Source organism: Aotus nancymaae, unplaced genomic scaffold (genome assembly GCF_030222135.1).
Source record: "Aotus nancymaae isolate 86718 unplaced genomic scaffold, 86718_ANA_hifiasm-v0.15.2.pri h1tg000003l, whole genome shotgun sequence".
Taxonomy (NCBI): domain Eukaryota; kingdom Metazoa; phylum Chordata; class Mammalia; order Primates; family Aotidae; genus Aotus; species Aotus nancymaae.
Genome location: NW_026988414.1, coordinates 1,223,059 through 1,241,767, shown reverse-complemented (window position 1 = coordinate 1,241,767; position 18,709 = coordinate 1,223,059). Strand labels below are relative to the sequence as shown.

Sequence of the window (18,709 nt, the reverse complement as noted above, 5' to 3'; positions counted from 1 at the left end):
TCCAGGCAGGTTTATGGTCCCCACATGTTCCTAGGGTCCCATTCTCTTGTGCAGGCAGGCAGGCAGCTCCTGAGCCAGCCCTCCTGGACCCAGATGTCAACTGTGCTCTTGGCTGGTCGTGCGCATTCACTGAGGCTCACTGTACCTTGGTGTTCCCACTTCTAAAATAAGGCCCTTAGTAATCCCTACCTCACTGAGTTGCTGAGAGACTTAGTATAAATTGTTTAGCAGAGAGCCTGGCACAGAACGGAAGCCTAGCAGAATAATAAGCTGTTGTTATTTTAAACATTTAGCAGCCAAAAATGGTGGCTTTACCAGTTTCTCTTATGATTGAAGTGACGATAGAATTGAGCTTATCCCACCCATAGTTTTTCTTGTTAATGAAGCAGTTTGTTTCTTAGTTTGTTTTGATGCGTATAATTGATACTTCCTTTCCTTGATTTTTGGCTGAAAAATACCTTCTCTTCCTCTCACCCTCTGTTATTCCCATAGTCAATATTTTAATTGTGCAAGAGAGAGTTCCCATTGGCTCATGGTTGGCATTTTATTTCTCCTGTCCAGAGACAATATTTCCACAGCCTCAAACGTGAAAACTGAAAATCTGGTGCTACTTATCACCTTATAAAATAAAGTCATTGTAATTGTGCCAGTATAATCACTGATCTGAAATAAAAGCAGAAAAAAAAATCAGTGGTCAGCTTTTTTAGATATATAAGAACTAAAGATCAAATGGGGCGTTGGAAGACTTTAACTTTTCCTCCATAATGGTGGAGCTTAATTAAACGCACAGAAGAACAATTTATGAAATAAATTCATAGGTTGGTTTGTTCTTTTTTTAATGTCAACTTTTAAAGCTATCTCTCTTTTTTAATTTCAAAAAGTAGAGATGGGTCTCACTGTGTTGCCCAGGCTGGTCTCAAACTCCTGGGCTCAAGCAGTCCTCCCACCTCAGCCTCCTAAAGTGCTGGGATGACAGGCATGAGCCACTGCACCCAGCTGAAAACTGTCTCAAAAGTAGATAACATAGTGAACTCCTGTGTACTTATTATATGCCTTTAACAATTATCAGCTTATGGTCAGTCTTGTTTTCTTGCATAGTGAAGTTACAGTTTCAAAGCTGTTAGGAAGAATAGCTTGCTAATTATACTTACTTAGTTTTGATAGTGTAACTTTGTCCCCAGATGAGTAGAATTGTTACTGTCTACAACAGGGGTGTCTAATCTTAGCTTCCCTGGGCCACATTAGAAGAAGAATTGTCTTGGACCACGTAAAATACACTAATGATAGCTGATGAGCTAAGGAAACAAACAAAAAAATCCCACAAAAATCTCATGATGTTTTTAAGAAAGTTTGCAAATTTGTGTTAGGCCACATTCAAAGCCATCCTGGGCCACATGCAGCCCATGGGTCATGGGTCGGACAAGCTTGCTCTAGAAATTTGTTTTCAGGCTGGGCATGTGGCTCACACCTGTAATCCCAGCACTTTGGGAGGCCGAGGCGGTTGGATCACCTGAGGTCAAGAGTTCGAGATCAGCATGGCCAACTTGGTGAAACCCTATCTCTACTAAAAATATAAAAAATTAGCCGGGTGTGGTGGCACATGCCTGTAATCCTAGCCACTCTGGAGGCTGAGGCAGGAGAATCTCTTGAACTCAGGAGGCAGAAGTTGCAGTGAGCTGAGATCTCACCATTGCGCTCCAGCCTGGGCAATAAGAGTGAAAACTCCGTCTCAAAAAAAAAGAAAAGAAAAAAATTTGGTTTTCAAATCTATCTTTCTTAACCATGTTACACCATAAATGTTTTGTTATACTGCTTGTGTTGAGTACTGGTGATAGGGAAGACAGGGAGAAATAGGTGGGAAGGAGGGGGAGAGAGAGGAAGGGGGAGGGAGGGGAGACAGAAGTGGGAGAGAGAGACAGACTGAGAGACTGAGACAGGACAGGGTAAACAAAGCTGGGAGGGAAGGAAGACTGAGAGAAGTGGGGCAGAGAGGAAGAGGATGGCCAGTGGGGCTGAGGTGGACGAGTACAGAGAGAAGGCGTGAGAGCAAGAGAAGCACAGGAGATGTTAGATGATGGACAGGCAGCTGAGGTGTGGATGGGTAGCTGGAGGGAGAAACCATCGGTAACTTCACCTCTCTCTGCTTCCGTGTCCTGCCCTCTCAAATGCCTTAATAATAGAGTCTACCTAATAAGGTTATAGGGAGTAGGTGCAGATGAAGTGCTGGCACTCGGTTCAGGATCAGTAAGTATTAGCTATTCTATCACATTCTGTTGCATAAACTTTAACCTCATTACACTTAAATTCTCTATAGAAAGGTAGTCTTTATCTATCTTACAAGCCCTCAAATTTAGATAATAGTGTTATACATGGAATACCTTAAAATTATATTTAAAGACAGGCCATGAATAGAATTAGGCATTAATTTTTGGAGCCAAAATACCATGGAGGTGGGGAGGGTCATGTTCAGTTACCCAGATTAGCAATAAAAACTCTAAGGCTAACAAGGCTTTCTGGGGAAGTTGCCTGTCATTGGGTAGCCCAGTGACTCTGGTGTCAGCTGACCCAGGATTCCATGAAGACATGTTAAAGAAGGGGAAATGTGAAATGAATGCTTTCAAACTATCCATGGCTGGCAGCAGAAGGGGAGGCTTTTCAGTCTGTTGCAAATGGCCTGTGACAATAAAAATTTGTGCCTTTGTGGGTATTAGCAGGCTGACTGGACAGAGTGGATCTGCGGCCAGTGCAGAGATTCCCAGACCCTTTTGGGAAGGTGTCCTTGGATTTCACTGTGGTATCTGTTAGGAATCTGTAACAAATCCTGTTTCTTTTGAAAGCACAGAGAACTGTGTTTTTGTGTTACACCTTTAGGATTTGGGCCATGGTTTATATCATTGCGTTCCCTAGGCTTTTATATAGATTTTCCTGGTCAGGTTGCATTTGGTTTTCATCTTTACTATCTGTCATTATTGCTATTTTTATTACAGGTTAACAGAATATTAAACTGCACTTTTAAATGCCTTGTTGCTAAAGACCCGGCATCAGATGCCGGGTGTTCTGCATCTGAGCTCACCCAGCAGTGCTGTGTGTGTCCCGTTGCACTGAGCAGGCGCAAAAGGCTCTGAGATGCGAGGACTTGGTCTCTAGCCCACAGGAGTTTACTTTGTTGTGGTGACAGCCATAAGAGAAGGTGCAGTTGTTCTGCAGTGAGCTTCCCAGTGTCAGGTGCCACAGCTGGCCTCCATGCAGAAATCTTCTGCATGCAGGATGCAGTGAGCCCTCCTGACAGCCCAGCTAGGTTGATCCCATGCCGTTGTTGCCCTACTGTGCAGTTGAGAAACCGAGGCTCAGAAACAAGTATCTTAAGACATGCTGGTGCTGAGATTTGAACAAGGCCTGTCCACCCAGAGCCCATGCTTACTGTACTGCAGGGGACATGTGAACAGATTGCTTACTGGGTGATAGATGCAGGGTGATAATAGAGACAGATACCAGGTACCCAGACGGGTTAAAGGAGAAGCAACCTGTTGTGGGCGAGGTGATGGGGAGGAGGAAGGACCAGTTAGAGAAGCTTTATGGGAGGTAGGGAGGCCAGGAAGAGCAGAAGAGGCTGAGGAGCGGGAACTCCAGGGAGAGTAAATGGCACTTGACACAGTGCAGTCAGGAGAGGCAGCAGCAGGAGGCCTGGGGGGACTGAAAGGAGTTTGGGGAGGCTGGAAGGGAAAGCGGGGTAGAGAGCCAGATGCTCCCAGACTCAGCGCTGAAGGGCCTGGTTTGCCTTCTTCAGGAGCTCAGACTTTTACTGTAGTGGTGGAAGGAATAACAACCCCAAGCATTTTCTGAGGGCCTGTGCATGCCTAGGGCCTCAAAACTATGTACCATGTTAGCTGCAAACTGCCAGCTACCCTGCAAGACACATCATTATCCCAGCATTGCCCCCGTGACACTGCCAATAAGTGGTAGCTGACCATGGGCAGGCAGGGCCACCTCCCAAGCCCGTGCTCTCTTCTGCCTCTTGGCCGGCAGCCATCTCTAGGAGATTTGAAGCAAGAATGACCTGGTTAGGTCTGCATTTGAGAAAGGCCCTGATAGTAGGGAGTGGAGGTGGAATGGCCTAAGGGAGACCCAGCCAGGGGTTTGGTAGAGCATGGAAAGGACAGGAGCGATGAGAGATTGAGGCAGAAAAGTGCCAAGATGCAGGGTGGGAACTGACAGAGGATGACTCCCAGCCTCAGTTCTGACATGGCCGTGAATGGCAGGTGAATGGTCTTGAAGATAGTGACGTCTCTGTTTATGAGGGTCTTCCTTCTCCGTTTCCAGTGGTTAGTGACTTTTTCACCAGAGATTCTTAGAAAGTGATAGAATTTTTTTTTTCCTTTTTGGTTGAGGGAGAGGGACAGGGACTGTGTATCTTCAGAAAGTTTAATATTTGAGGCCGAGACAGGCAGATCATTTGAGATCAGGAGTTCAAGACCAGCTTGGCCAACATGGTGAAACCCCATCTCTACTAAAAATACAAAAGTTAGTTGGGCATGGTGGTGCACACCTGCAGTCCCAGCTACTTGGGAGGCTGAGGCAGGAGAATCACTTGAACCTGGGAGGTAGAGGTTGCAGTGAGCCAAGATTGCATCACCACACTCCAGCCTGGGCAACAGGGCCAGACTCTATCTTACTCGCCTCCCCGCCGCAAAAAAAAAAAAAAAAGACAAAGAAACGTTAAGATTTGGACTATTGATAGGGATAGGAGTTAGGATGGAGAATAAATTTGTCTGGCTAAGACATTGTCATGTAAAAGATTCCAGGGGAAATATTTAAACCTTGGACTAATTTAAATAACTTTATTTTTATTTATTTATTTTTTTGAGACGGAGTTTCGCTCTTGTGACCCAGGCTGGAGTGCAATGGCGTCATCTGGGCTCACCGCAACCTCCGACTCCTGGGTTCAGGCAATTCTCCTACCTCAGCCTCCTGAGTAGCTGGGATTACAGGCATGCGCCACCATGCCCGGCTAATTTTTTGTATTTTTAGTAGAGATGGGGTTTCACCACGTTGACCAGGATGGTCTCGATCTCTTGACCTCATGATCCACCCACCTCGGCCTCCCAAAGTGCTGGGATTACAGGCATGAGCCACCGCGCCCGGCATAAATAACTTTATTTTTAAAGGAGGTTTCTCTAGAAACTCATTTAATCTACTGTCTATAATGTCTATAAGTGGAAAGCAATAAAACTGCATTTATTTTAAAAGAAAATTGCATAGTTTGGACTTCTCACTAATTTATCCCAGTCTCCTTTTTAGGCTCTTCCTGTCAGAATGTTGGGATTTTACTGAGTCAGTTCCTTAGTGCAGGAGCTGTTAACCTGGAAGACCCTGGGAGTCTGGGATAGAATTCAAGGGCTCCATGTCCTCTGATAGGAAAAAATAAAACTTTATTTCACTAACCTCTCACTAAAATTTAGCATATCATTTTTTTAAGAATTTAGGTAACAAATCACGGGAGTATTACAGTGCTTGTAACTGTCTCCGGTAGAAACCAGGTACTTCTTTTTTTTTTTTTTTTATTTGTGGGGAGACAGAGTTTCACTCTTGTCACACAGGCTGGAGTACAGTGGCGTGATCTTAGCTCACTGCAAACTCCGTCTCCCGGGTTCAAGCGATTCTCTTGCCTCAGTCTCCCAAGTAGCTGGGATTACAGATGCCTGCCACCAAACCTGGCTAATTTTTGTATCTTTAGTAGAGACAGGGTTTCGCCATGTTGGCCAGGCTGGTCTTGAACCCCTGACCTCAGGTGATCTGCCTGCCTCAGCCTCCCAAAATGATGCGATTACAGGCGTGTGCCACCATGCTTGGCCAGAAACCAGGTATTTCATATCAGGTAACAGTTGTGGTTATTATTCACACCACTACTTTGCCATAATTACCACTGGATCTTGTTATTTAATGTGTGAATAAAGAAACATCTATTTAATGCATTAGTAAGACCTGTATTACAAGTTCTTTAAAGTGTTTTGAGGACTGTTTCAAAAAGTCTTTTAAGGACTGTTTTCCTTTGCAATCCTCTGTATTTTATTTTTGCATTTAAAAACTTTATTGTGAGGAGTCCCTAGGCATCGCCTGCTGCCAGGGGGGTCCATAGCACAACACAGTAGGATCCCCACCTTAGTGGCCTTGGTGTGGCAGGCTGGCCATGGGTCCCTGGTGAATCCTCCTTCCCTTGTGAGGAATTGTCTTATTCAGGGCTCCCTTCCTTATCCCAGTGAGCTCATCCCCTCAACTCCTGGCTCTCAGTGTCTGTCTGTGCTCTTTGACTTATAAATTCATCCACAGGGCTGGGCATGGTGGCTCACACCTGTAATCCTAGCACTTTGGGAGGCTGAGGTTGGTGGATCCCCTGAGATCAGGAGTTCAAGACCAGCCCGGTCAACATGGTGAAACCCCATCTCTACTAAAAATATAAAAAATTAGCCGGGCATGGTGGTGGATGCCTGTAATCCCAGCTACTCGGGAGGCTGAGGCAGGAGAATCACTTGAACCCTGATTTATGTGATGGAGGTTGCAATGAGCCAAGACTGCACCATTGTATTCCAGCCTGGGCAACAAGGCTGCCTTGTTGAAACTCTGTCTCAAAAAAAAAAATTCATCCACAGGACAGCGCTGGCCTTCCATTAGACTTTTGCTGTTGAGTCTGTAAGTTTTCAGGAGCTTTGTTTCTCCCACGAGGAGCAGGGGCTACTGCTGGTTCTTTACGTCTTTCACCCACTGTCCTGCCCCTCCCTGTACCCTAGCAGCTGACAGTGTTTTGGGGTCTGAAGATAACACAGAGGCTGTGTTCAGTTAAACATATGTCTGTGTATGTCTGTTTTAATAATTTTAACTGCTCTGAGTGAAGGTGTAAATTACAAAATAAAGGACCATGTAGAGATAGATAAAATGACTTTCATCAAACCCAAGATGTGGGAAATAATACTTTTCCTCTAAGCTCATATTATGAAAAGTTGTGTGAGACTGTTATAAAATAACTTGAGAATAGTCTGAGCATGATCTCATCCTTTGGAACGGAGTATGAAATAAAACACGAAGCCTCTTTTTAGAAGGATCTGTTTTATAGATTTTTAAATTGCAGAGATTCCTTGAAGTGGAGGATAATAGTGAAGGACCCACAAAGGAAATATGAATAAAGCAACACAAGTTTAAAAAATTGAATGTGAGCAAAATGAAAGGGAATGTTTGTCACGTCTGACATGCTCCATCCTCTTGTGTCCTACACACACACCAAACACACACACACACACATTAAACCGTCTCAAGAACCTTCTGGAGAGCCCGCAGTGTGGACAGTAATGAATGCTGCATAGCTGGCTGCCTTGCCCTCTAGTGGGAACTGTGATGTTGGGCACAAGTGCCAACAGAAAGGTGGGAAGCTTCCCGGGGATGTTTTTCCTGGAGGTAAAGTCCTCCCTTGGGCTGTGAACTGGCTGGTGCCGGGGCTCATGGGCATTTCCCTTCTCTGACTGTTCGCCAGCATCCGGCGCAGCACCGGCAGCCCCTGGAAGTCTAGGCCAGATAGGCCATGTTGGAGAATCTTTTGTAAACATTTTTCATCAGTGACTCACAGCTTTGAGAAAGGATTATTTTTATATAAAATGATCTTTCAATTGTACTTTAAAGACCCAAACCATTTTCTTAGAATACTGTCTAAACAAGTTAATCATGCACAGATCCAGTGAATTTTGTGGCCTGGTTCTTATAAAATTTCCAAATAATATTCTCATAGCCAGACCCAGAGCTTCTTAGAGGTTTGGAGGCATGTTTTAGATGTCACTGTTCTTGGTGCTCAGCTAGCTAATTAGTGACTTTTCCTGAGTTTAGTTGGTGAGTGGAAGCCTTTTTGTTAACATTATGACAAAATGACAATATGGTTTTAAGCAGAGTGAGAGACACTTTTGAAGATCCAGATCTCGAATCTATTTAAAATATGACTCAGAAAGGAGGCTGCAGAAAATGTTTACTAAAAAAATTTAAGAATAATAGCAGATGCTAAACTTTATTTCCCAAGAAAATAGCCAAAAGATCTGCTGGAAGAACAGAAGAAGGGAACTATTTGGGGCATCCTTTTTTTGAATGAAGCCTTTGGGCTTCTTTGGGGGATCTCACTTCCTGACAGAGGGACGGGTGGAAACTTGGTGTCTTAAGCAAGAAAAATTTAAGTCCATTCTGCAGCTTTGGCCTGGTAAGCTGTGATCGTTTTTAAGGTTGACGAGCATAGTTCACTATGAAATGAAGCAAGTAACTTGGCATTTACACATTGTGAGTCAATTTTGACATCAGCCTGGATTGGGAATTGACTGGAAGGTTTTGGTGTTGGACTGTGGCTACACTTCAGTGTCTCGGTCCAGAGGCATGCATGAGCAATACTTCCCTTTGGGCTTTGGCCATTAATTTGTGGAATAGAGCAAGAACTGGAGAGGAAAGTCGAGAGACTGCCTTGGATTGCCTGATGTCCTGTTGAATCAAAAAGCAGTGGGAGGCCCTTCCCTTCCTAACAAAGGCCTCATCCTCTTGCATAACATTCCCAACATCTGTCGACATGTTCGGGACTGGCCCACTTTAACCCACACTTCAAGTTGACGGTCACCTCTGGGTGGGTATCTGCATTCTGCTTATTCCAGGTGTTTTCCAGGCCACTTCCCCGATTATGTAACTTTGATCAAATCCAGATGTGGCAGAATGTTTGATAGAAGAGGTAAAATGGCATTTGAGAAGAAAAGCATTTCTGTATTCATGACTTTGGTTTAATTTCCTGTGTGGGCCTGGTCTGCCAAAGTTGTTGCTCATGACCGTGAGGTTGATGCACCAGAGGGAGGCACACAAGTGCCTTTTCAGGATAGCCTGAGGGGACCCTCCCTCCCCAGCGTGCTTTTTCATGTTAAATTATCAATTATGTAAGTTTAGGGCCAGGCACAGTGGCTCACGCCTATAATCCCAGCACTTTGGGAGGCTTAGGTGGGCAGATCACTTGAGGCCAGGAGTTCAAGACCAGCCTGGCCAACATGGCAAAACCCTGTCTCTACTAACAATACAAAAAAAAAAAAAAAAATTAGCCAGGCGTGGTGGTTCACGCCTGTAATCCCAGCTACTAGGGAAGCTGAGGCAGGAGAATCGCTTGAACCTGGGAGGCAGAGGTTGCAGTCAACAGAGATTGCACCACTGCACTCTAGTCTGGGTAATGGAATGAGACTCCATCTCAAAACAAAACAAAAAAAGTTTCAGTTGGCTTCTATTAATGTTTTTCTAGTTTTTTTTTTTTTATTATTTTCTGGTAATAAAAACAATCCACATTCATTGTGAGAAATTTACAGTAATATAAAAAAGTATAAAGAAAATTTAAGGCCGGGCATGGTGGCTCATGCCTATAATCCTAGAACTTTGAGAGGATGATGCAGGTGGATCACCTGAGGTCAGGAGTTTGAGACCAGCCTGGCCAATGTGGTAAAACCCCATCTCTATTAAAAATGCAAAAAAATACTAACTGGGCATGGTGGTGGGCACCTGTAATCCCAGATACTCAGGAGGCTGAGGCAGGAGAATCTCTTGAACCTGGAAGGTGGAGGTTGCAGTGAGCCGAGATCTCGTCATTGCACTCCAGCCTGGGCAACGAGAGCAAGACTCAGTCTCAAGGGGAAAAACAGTGAATTTAAAACACTTAGAATCCCACCACCCTGAGTTAACTACTGTTCACAGTTTGGTGAAATTCCTGGTCTTTTTTTCAGTTTTTTTAATAATTGGAACCATGCCTGTATACTGGACTGTAATATAAACACTTAATATATTATTGTGAGTATATTGTCAAATTTAAATATTTTTCCAAAAATATTTTGAGTGGCTTTTAAAATATATTCTATTGTATGGGTGCAGCATAAACTAACTTATCCTGTGTTGATAGATATTTTGTGCTTGCCTTTTTCTGTGCTGTTATTTAAAATTAGTATATAGAAATCATTGTGTTGATCACTTAGGATAAATTTCTAGTGGTAAATCGGATGTTAAATTCTTTATAGACTTTTGGTTCATATTCCAGTTGCCCTCAATGTATATACCTACTATTAGCATTGTGTGCGAGTGCCCATTTCTCTGAAATCTTACCCACACTGGCTGTCAGTGTCTAAAAGATGTATCTGCAAATTTGGCAAGGAAGTTGCATTTCTTTGATTACTATCAAGAGTTCACATAATTTCCATGTTTAATGATAGTTTTTTTTTTTAAGATGGAGTCTCACTCTGTTGCCCAGGCTGGAGTGCAGTGGCGTGACCTTGGCTCACTGCAACTTCCGTCTCCCGGGTTCAGGTGATTCTCCTGCCTCAGCTCCTGAGCAGCTGGGATTACAGGCGTGCGCCACCATGCTCGGCTAATTTTGTTGTTGTTGCTGTTGTTGTTGTTCGAGACGGAGTCTTGGTCTGTCTCCAAAGCTGGAGTTCAGTGTCATGAGCTCGGCTCACTGCAACCTCTGCCTCCCAGGTTCAAGTGTTTCTCCTGCCTCAGCCTCCCAAGTAGCTGGGATTATAAGCACGTGCCACCACACCTGGCTAATTTTTGTATTCTTAGTAGATACGGGGTTTTGTCTTGTTGGCCAGGGTGGTCTCGAACTCTTGACCTTGTGATATGCCTGCCTTGGCCTCCCAAAGTGCTGGGATTACTTGCATGAACCACCACACCTGGCCTAAGTTTCGTATTTTTATTAGAGACTGGATTTCACCAAGGTCAAACTCCTGACCTCAAGTGATCTCCTTGGCCTCCCAAAGTGCTGGGATTACAGGTGTGAGCCACCGTGCCCGGCCTTTAATGGTAATTTAATTTTTTTGTGAATTTCTTGTTCATGGCTTTGCCTATTTTTTTCCATACTGGAGGGATTTTGCTTTTTCTTGTTGGCATGTAAAGTCCTTGTGTGTCAAGAATGTTCTGCCTGGCAGTTTTTCTTAATGTAATGGCAGTGAAAGCTCTTAACTGGCTTCCACTTGACTGACTTGCTAAATCGACCGGCACTCTTCACTTCCTTATAAAACATGCCTCCCTCGTCCCCATGCCCCATGGCACACGGGATAGGGCAGCCACACTACCACCGTCTGCTGCTGCACATGCTCCTGTCCACGAGAGCCAGTTGTGTTTATTCCAGATATATCTGTTGTTGCAATTACTTGGTTAATATGAAGCCAATGAAATGCAAGTGTGAAAAGAGAATTGTTTCTAGGAAAATTAAGGTGAATGCTTTAGAAAGACTCAGCAAAGGAAGGTAGCTTATAAAAATTACTACAGAATTCAGTGTAAGACAACTATAAATGATTGGAATGGATTACAGGAATTTAGAAAGCTTCGGCAGTGGGAATGCTTAGTGTATAGCTCTAAGTTCTCCCTCTGTCTGTAGGAAACTGAAGCTGGAAGTGAGAAGATACATTCATTATAGGTAGACCTTACAGAAGAAAACATCAAGCTCTAATCACACGTCCACATTTCATTTTGTTTATTTATTTTTTGGAATGGAGTCTTATTCTGTTGCCCAGGCTGGAATGCAGTGGTGTGATCTCAGCTCACTGTAACCTCTGCCTCCTGGATTCAGGCAATTCTCATGCCTGAGTGTCCCGAGTAGCTGGGACTACAGGTATGCACCACCTCATCCAACTAATTTTTGTATTTTTAGTAGAGACAGGGTTTTGCCATGTTTGCCAGTCTGATCTCAAACTCCTGACCTCAGGTGATCCGCCCTCCTCAGTCTCCAAAGTGCTGGGATTACAGGTGTGAGCCACCGCGCCCAGCCCACATACCCACATTTCAAAGGACAGTGTTTGGCCCTGCGGTCAAGACTGCCACACCGACGTATACTAGGTGGGGGTGGGGATCACATATTTTAATAACATTGATAATCCCTAATAGTGATGGCCCTACGTGTACTTCTAGAGCCAGCGTAAATACTCGGGAAAGGGGCCTAACATGTCACTAAGCTTCTTCCACACTCTAGGAGATGGCAGTATTACAAGACTCTGTTTCTTGAAATTATCTTTGCCCTCACCATTCAGAAAAATTACCAGATGTCGTAATAAGGTAATTTGGGACTTACTCTTTCAGGGAAACAGTTCCTGAAGGTTGACTTCAATTAGTAGTACAGAAGCTAAACTTGAAGACCTTTTTATTTATATTCTGTTGGTTTATCCCAAAGAGATATTTTAGAGCACATCCATTTCTGAAAGTTCTCTGGTCATGTTTCCAGAAGTTTCACCTAGTCTCTCAGGTGGGTTTTTTTTTTAAAAGAGAATTCAGAATCAGGCCCACCCTTGATATGGAATTATTACCCAAGGAAGGATGCTTGGGGATCCTCTAAATCCATAAAGAAGGAAAACTAAAACATAATTTTGTTATCATTTGTGTTTGGCTCAAGCATCTGGCAGATCCTTCAGTTCTTTTCAAATTAGTATTTTCCTCTCTCTCTTTTTTTTCTTTTCTTTCTTTTTTTTTTTTTTTCTTGACATGGAATCTCACTCTGTTGCCCAGGGTGGAATGCAGTGGGGTGATCTCAGTTCACTGCAGCCTCCACCTCCCAGGTTCAACTGATTCTTCTGCCTCAGCCTCCCAGGTAATTGGGATTACAGGCACACACCACCATGCCCAGATAATTTTTTTTTTTTTTTTTTTTTGAGACACAGTCTTGCTTTTGTCACCCAGGCTGGAATGCCATAGCAAGACCTCGGGTCACTGTACCCTCCGCCTCCTGGGTTCAAATGATTCTCCTGTCTCTGCCTCCTGAGTAATCTGGGATTACGGGGCTAATTTTTATATTTTTAGTAGAGTAGAGACAGGGTTTCACCATGTTGGCCAGGCTGATCTCAAACTCCTGACATCAGGTGATCCACCTTCCTCGGCCTCCCAAAGTGCTCAGATTACAGGCATGAGCCACTGCGCCTAGCCTAATTTTTATATTTTTAGTAGAGATGGAGTTTGGCCACATTGTTGGCCAGGCTGATCTTGAACTCTTGACCTCAGGTGATCCACCTGCCTTGGCCTCTCGAAGTGCTGGGATTACAGGCGAGAGCCACCATGCCTGGCTTCTCTTTTTAAGATCATAAAAATTACCAAACATCATAGTGACGTAATTTGGGATTTACTCTTTGACAGAAACATCTCCTGAATGTTTACTTCAGTTAGTGATTTCTATTTTTATGGGTTTTAAAATTTTTTATTTTTATTTTTTGAGATTGAGTCTTAAATCTGTCTCCCAGGCTAGAGTGCAGTGATGAGATCTCAGCTCACTGCAATCTCTGCCTCCTGGGCTGAAGTGACTCTCTTGCCTCAGCCTCCTGGGTAGCTGGGACTGCAGGCACCCCGCCACCACTCTTGGTTAGCTTTTTGTATTTTAGTAGTGATGGAGTTTCACCATGTTGCCCAGAGTGGTCTCGAACGCCTGAACTCAGGCAATCTGCCCGCCTCAGCCTCCCAAAGTTCTAGGATTTCAGGTGTGAGCCACCGTGCCCAGCCCAACTAGTGATTTTTAAATTGTAATTCCTTAAATGACTATTTTGGATTTCACTCCACAATGTTCCTCAACTGTAAGATCTACTTGAGGTGATTTGATTTGCTGGTTTGCAAGAACCTGTCTATACCTTGTGTTTATCACAAAGAAATTCTAGAGAATTTGAGCACTGTTAAAGAAAAAAAAAAAAGACAAGAAGAAACTTTAGGAATAAATAATAACCTGTTTGACCCTGTAATGAATAATATTCACACATTTTGTTAATTTAAAAGAGCTGTTGATTAATTTCCAACTTGTAGAATCTGTTTTAGACAAAACATGGTAGAGTTTAGTAACAGATTTTTCTATTCTGCAATAATAATTTCCACAAGGTAAAAAAAAAAATGTGAAGATCATCATATTTGAGGATGGCTATGGGGGCAGGAAAGCTGGAAGGAAAGGTGAAATGTTAATAGCCTTGTCTTGTGAAGTAGGTCCTTGAGAGACGCTGTCCTAGTTGGAACAACAAGCAGTGTAGGTGTGTGTCCAGTCATCTAGCTGATATTTAGAGAGGTGGGGGTGATCACCAAAAAAACAGTTCTGCCTCTGGGAGCAGACAGGACTGGGATAGCAAGTGTTTGTCTTTCATTTTAAGCCCTTCTGTACCATTTGCTGTACTCTTTGATTTTTCTTTTTTCCTTTTTTTCTTTTTTTTTTGAGATGGCATCTCGCCCTGTCACTCAAGCTGGAGTGCAGTGGCATGATCTCAGCTTGCTGCAACCTCCGCCTCCCAGGTTCAGGTGATCCTCCTGCCTTAGCCTCCCAAGTAGCTGGGATTACAGGCATGTACCACCATGCTCAGCTAATTTTTGTATTTTTACTGGAGATAGCGTTTCATCATGTTGGTCAGGCTGATCTCAAACTCCTGACCTCATGATCCGCCCACCTTGGCCTCCCAAACTGCTGGGATTACAGGCGTGAGCCACTGAGCCCGGCCTCTTTTTTTGGAAACAGAGTTTCTCCTCACCCAGACTGGAGTGCAATGGTGTGATGTCTGCTCCCCACAACCTCCACCTCCTGGGTTCAAGCGATTCTTCTGCCTCAGCCTCCCGAGTATCTGGGACTACAGGTGTGCGCCACCATGCCTGGCTAATTTTTGTATGTTTAATGGAGGCAGGGTTTCATTATCTTGGTCAAATTGGTCTTGAACTCCTGACCACAGGTGATCCACCCACCTCGGCCTCCGAAAGTGCTGGGATTACGGGTGTGAGCCACTGTGCCCAGCTAAAGCAGGGAACTTTCACTGCATATTTTAAGCAGAGGCAAAGCCATGTGGATTGGCTGTTTTCATTTGACTAAACTCATGTTGAATGAATGAATTTTAAAAGCTCCATCTATTTGGGAACAATAATTACCACCTTGGAATGAAAATACTTGATGTTTTTTACAAGATTTAGTAAAGGAAGAGTTTTTTTAAAATCCACCTTAATAATAATAGTATGTATTGATGTTAAGAAATGAAATAAATTAGGAATGTATAATGTTGGAAACAAACTTTTTTTTGCTTCTGAGAATAAAACTATTTTTTTCTCCTAATTTTCTCTTCCTTTTTCTTTTTTCTGTTCCCCACTTTCTCTTCCAGAAGCCCTTCAGAGGCCAGTAGCGTCGGACTTTGAGCCTCAGGGTCTGAGTGAAGCCGCTCGTTGGAACTCCAAGGAAAACCTTCTCGCTGGACCCAGTGAAAATGACCCCAACCTTTTTGTTGCACTGTATGATTTTGTGGCCAGTGGAGATAACACTCTAAGCATAACTAAAGGTAAAAGGGTTGTGGGCAGCTAGTGGTGGTCGCAGGAGACAGAGATCGGGGAATTGCGGCTTGACCTGCCACCCTCTGCTCGTTGAGGAGCCGCTTTGAAGTCTGGAATGCAGGGACGTCCGAAACAACCAGCGCATGTTTCTCTGGGAGTCGTCTCTCCTTAGAGGAGTTCTTGTACAATAGCCCCGAGCAAAAACACAACTTGTCCTAATTTTTATACTGAAAGGAACAGCTGGACCAAATACTAAAAGTAGTTTTTCCCCTAAGAAAACCCATTATTTCCCTAAAACAGTGTCTTATATTAGGAACAGAGCACTTGGATAAACATAATTGATTTATAAAAACTGAGGCTATATAGTTACCTATCTATTCAGTACAAACAGGAAGCTTCAGATACAAACATGTATTCTTACACACTTGTAAATGCATATCTTCATGTGGACTTGTTAAAATGAAATTGATATTTAGGAACTTGGGGATTTTTTGTAATTATACAAGAATTAATGAAAAAATAATGAAGCTGGTTTCCAAAGCTGACGTGTCTGATTTGGTTCCTTTCTTCTAAGGTGAAAAGCTCCGGGTCTTAGGCTATAATCACAATGGGGAATGGTGTGAAGCCCAAACCAAAAATGGCCAAGGCTGGGTCCCAAGCAACTACATCACGCCAGTCAACAGTCTGGAGAAGCACTCCTGGTACCATGGACCTGTGTCCCGCAATGCCGCTGAGTATCTGCTGAGCAGTGGGATCAATGGCAGCTTCTTGGTGCGGGAAAGTGAGAGCAGTCCTGGCCAGAGGTCCATCTCGCTGAGATACGAAGGGAGGGTGTACCATTACAGGATCAACACTGCTTCTGATGGCAAGGTAGGGAACCCCTGGCAGGGGGGCTGATGGGCTCAGGGCAGAGGCAGTGGTAGTTTGGTCCTTGGCCAGGTAAACCCAGAGGTCCTGCTGTCGGGTTGATAAGTTATTGCAAGAAACCTCAGCCAAGAAGAAGATGTTTAAAGAAGCTTTCAAGTAAACAGTAGGAGTCATTCCGTTAGCCTCATGAAGACCCTGTATTGAGGATCGGTTCTGTGAGATTACACGCTCTTGGGCCTGGTATGATTCTCTTACTGTTTTGCTAGAATTTTGTTGTTAGCAAGTTACTTAAAATAGGAGGAATATCTGTTGGGTTTTGGACACATTTTTTACAGTAAGTTTCCTTCTTTTAAAAATATGTTTTACAATGATAGTAATCATCCTCAATAAGAAAAATTCAAATAATAGTTAAACTTCCTTAAAGTGAAAGACCACTTTAATAGCACCTCCCCCACAGAAGCCTGGCATATGGCCTTCTTCCTATGGATGAACACATCCATGGAGAAGTGTGTGCCCATACATGCATACACATAGGCAGTTATTCATGAAAACCAGGATCAAGCTCGTAGCTTTCCAAACCCAAAGTGTAGTGTTGTAAGGGAGTTGGTGTATATGATTTTGTGGTCTTCATATAAAGAGTCCTTAAAGAGAAGGGAGGAGTGAACATTTACTGAGGTGTTGCTATAATGCTGCATTTTTGCATTCAAGAAAGGGAGGCATGAAGAGATCTTGCCTGAGATCACATAGTGAGTCATTGATGGAATAGGCTTGCATCCCACAGTCTACTCTACTGCACCAGGCTGGAGTTGAGGTACAGTGTAGACAGGTGGGTTAAGGTGGTCCAGATGGTGTTTTTTTGTTTCGTTTTTGTTTTTTTGAGACAGTCTTGCTCTGTCACCCAGGTTGGAGTACAGTGGTGTGATCTTGGTTCACTGCAACCTCTGCTTCCCAGGCTTAATTGATCCTCCCACCTTAGTCTCCTGAGAAGTAGGGACCACAGGCGCGCAGCACCACACCCAACTGTTTGTTTGTTTGTTTGTTTGTTTGTTTGATTTGAGATGCAGTTTTTCTCTTGTTGCCAGGCTGGAGTGCAGTGGCGCAATCTCAGCTCACTGCAACCTCCGCCTCCTGTGTTCAAGCATTTCTCCTGCCTCAGCCTCCCAAGTAGCTAGGATTACAGGCATGCACCACCACACTCTGCTAATTTTATATTTTTAGTAGAGACAGGGTTTTACCATGTTGGTCAGGCTGATCTCCAGCTCCTTGACCTCAGGTGATCTGCCTGCCTCAGCCTCCCAAAGTGCTGGGATTAAAGGCGTGAGACACTACGCCCAGCCTATATTTTTTTAATAGTAGGTAATGCATCTACATGGTTAAAAAAAGTCAAAAGAACAAAATGAATTACAGTGAAAAGTAATTGTCTCCTAATTCACTTTTCCTGCCCAGAGGCAAGCACTGTTCCCAGTTCCTTCCAGAGTTACCTGTACATAGATCGTATATAGATGTTCATATTCAAAAAGGCACACAAATGATGCGTGCTCCAGGCTGTTCTGCATTGTGCTTCTCCCATGTGATAATACACCTTCCAGATTGTTTTATGGCAACAGGTTTAGAGCTGCCTCATTCTTACCAGTGACTGTGTACCATGGATGGACTGTCACTTATTTCAGTGGTTCCCCTGCTGGTTGACTTTTAGGTTGTTTCCAGTCTTTCATTATTATAAATAAGGCTGATACGAGGTGGCTTTCAAACTTTTTAAAAAATCTGGGTTCACTGTCAGAAAAACTCATTTTACATCACCACCCAGACCTCGCAATATAACAGAAGTTTCATGAAGTCTTACCTGCCCTCACTGTATTTAACACGCTCTGACTATTTTTGTGTGTGAGATGGAGTCTCACACTGTTGCCCGAGCTGAAGTGCAATGGCGTAACCTCTGCCTCCCAGGTTCACGCAATCCTCCTGCCTCAGCCTCCCAAGTAGCCGGGATTACAGGCACACACCACCACACCTGGCTAATGTTTTGTATTTTAAGTAGAGACGGAGTTTCACTATGTTGGCCAAATTGGTCTTGAACTCCTGACCTCATGATCTGCCCGCCTCGGCCTCCCAAAGTGCTGGGATTACAGGTGTGAGCCACTGTGCCTGGACTGATAATTTGTATTTCATTCTGTTCTATTTCTTTTTTTTTTTTTAATTCTAGTTGTAAGCCACTAAACCAGCAGAGCCTCTTGTCCACGTGTGACAAGACTTGGGCCTGTCAACTTGCTTTTTGGGTTATTGTTCTTATCCTGGAGGTGGAGCTATGTCCTTCCATTCTGAGGGATGTACTGCAAGGCAGTGGGCCCTTTGAAAGAGCCTTCAGACCACAAGGGTACCTTTCTAGTGAATCAGAGCACCAGGGTGTACCGTCCACGGGAGGTGATTTTCTGGAGCAGACAGCTTGCTTCCCATCTGTGCTATTTATCCAAGGCAAGTCATGCTGCACCAAGATAATCACTTGAGGTTTGTACTGAACAGGATAATGGTTTCTTTTCCC

At 43.8% G+C, this 18,709-nt stretch overlaps 1 protein-coding gene across 2 annotated transcripts in view; it reads left to right on the top strand.

The window, feature by feature from the left end:
* Positions 1-18,709, top strand: part of ABL1 (ABL proto-oncogene 1, non-receptor tyrosine kinase) — a 160,131-nt gene that overhangs the window by 114,234 nt on the left and 27,188 nt on the right. For both annotated transcript variants that reach the window (XM_012457968.2, XM_012457969.3), the window contains exons 2-3: positions 15,138-15,311; positions 15,878-16,173. In XM_012457968.2, coding sequence (XP_012313391.2) covers positions 15,138-15,311; positions 15,878-16,173 — 470 coding nt within the window. The remainder of the gene's footprint in view (positions 1-15,137; positions 15,312-15,877; positions 16,174-18,709) is intronic.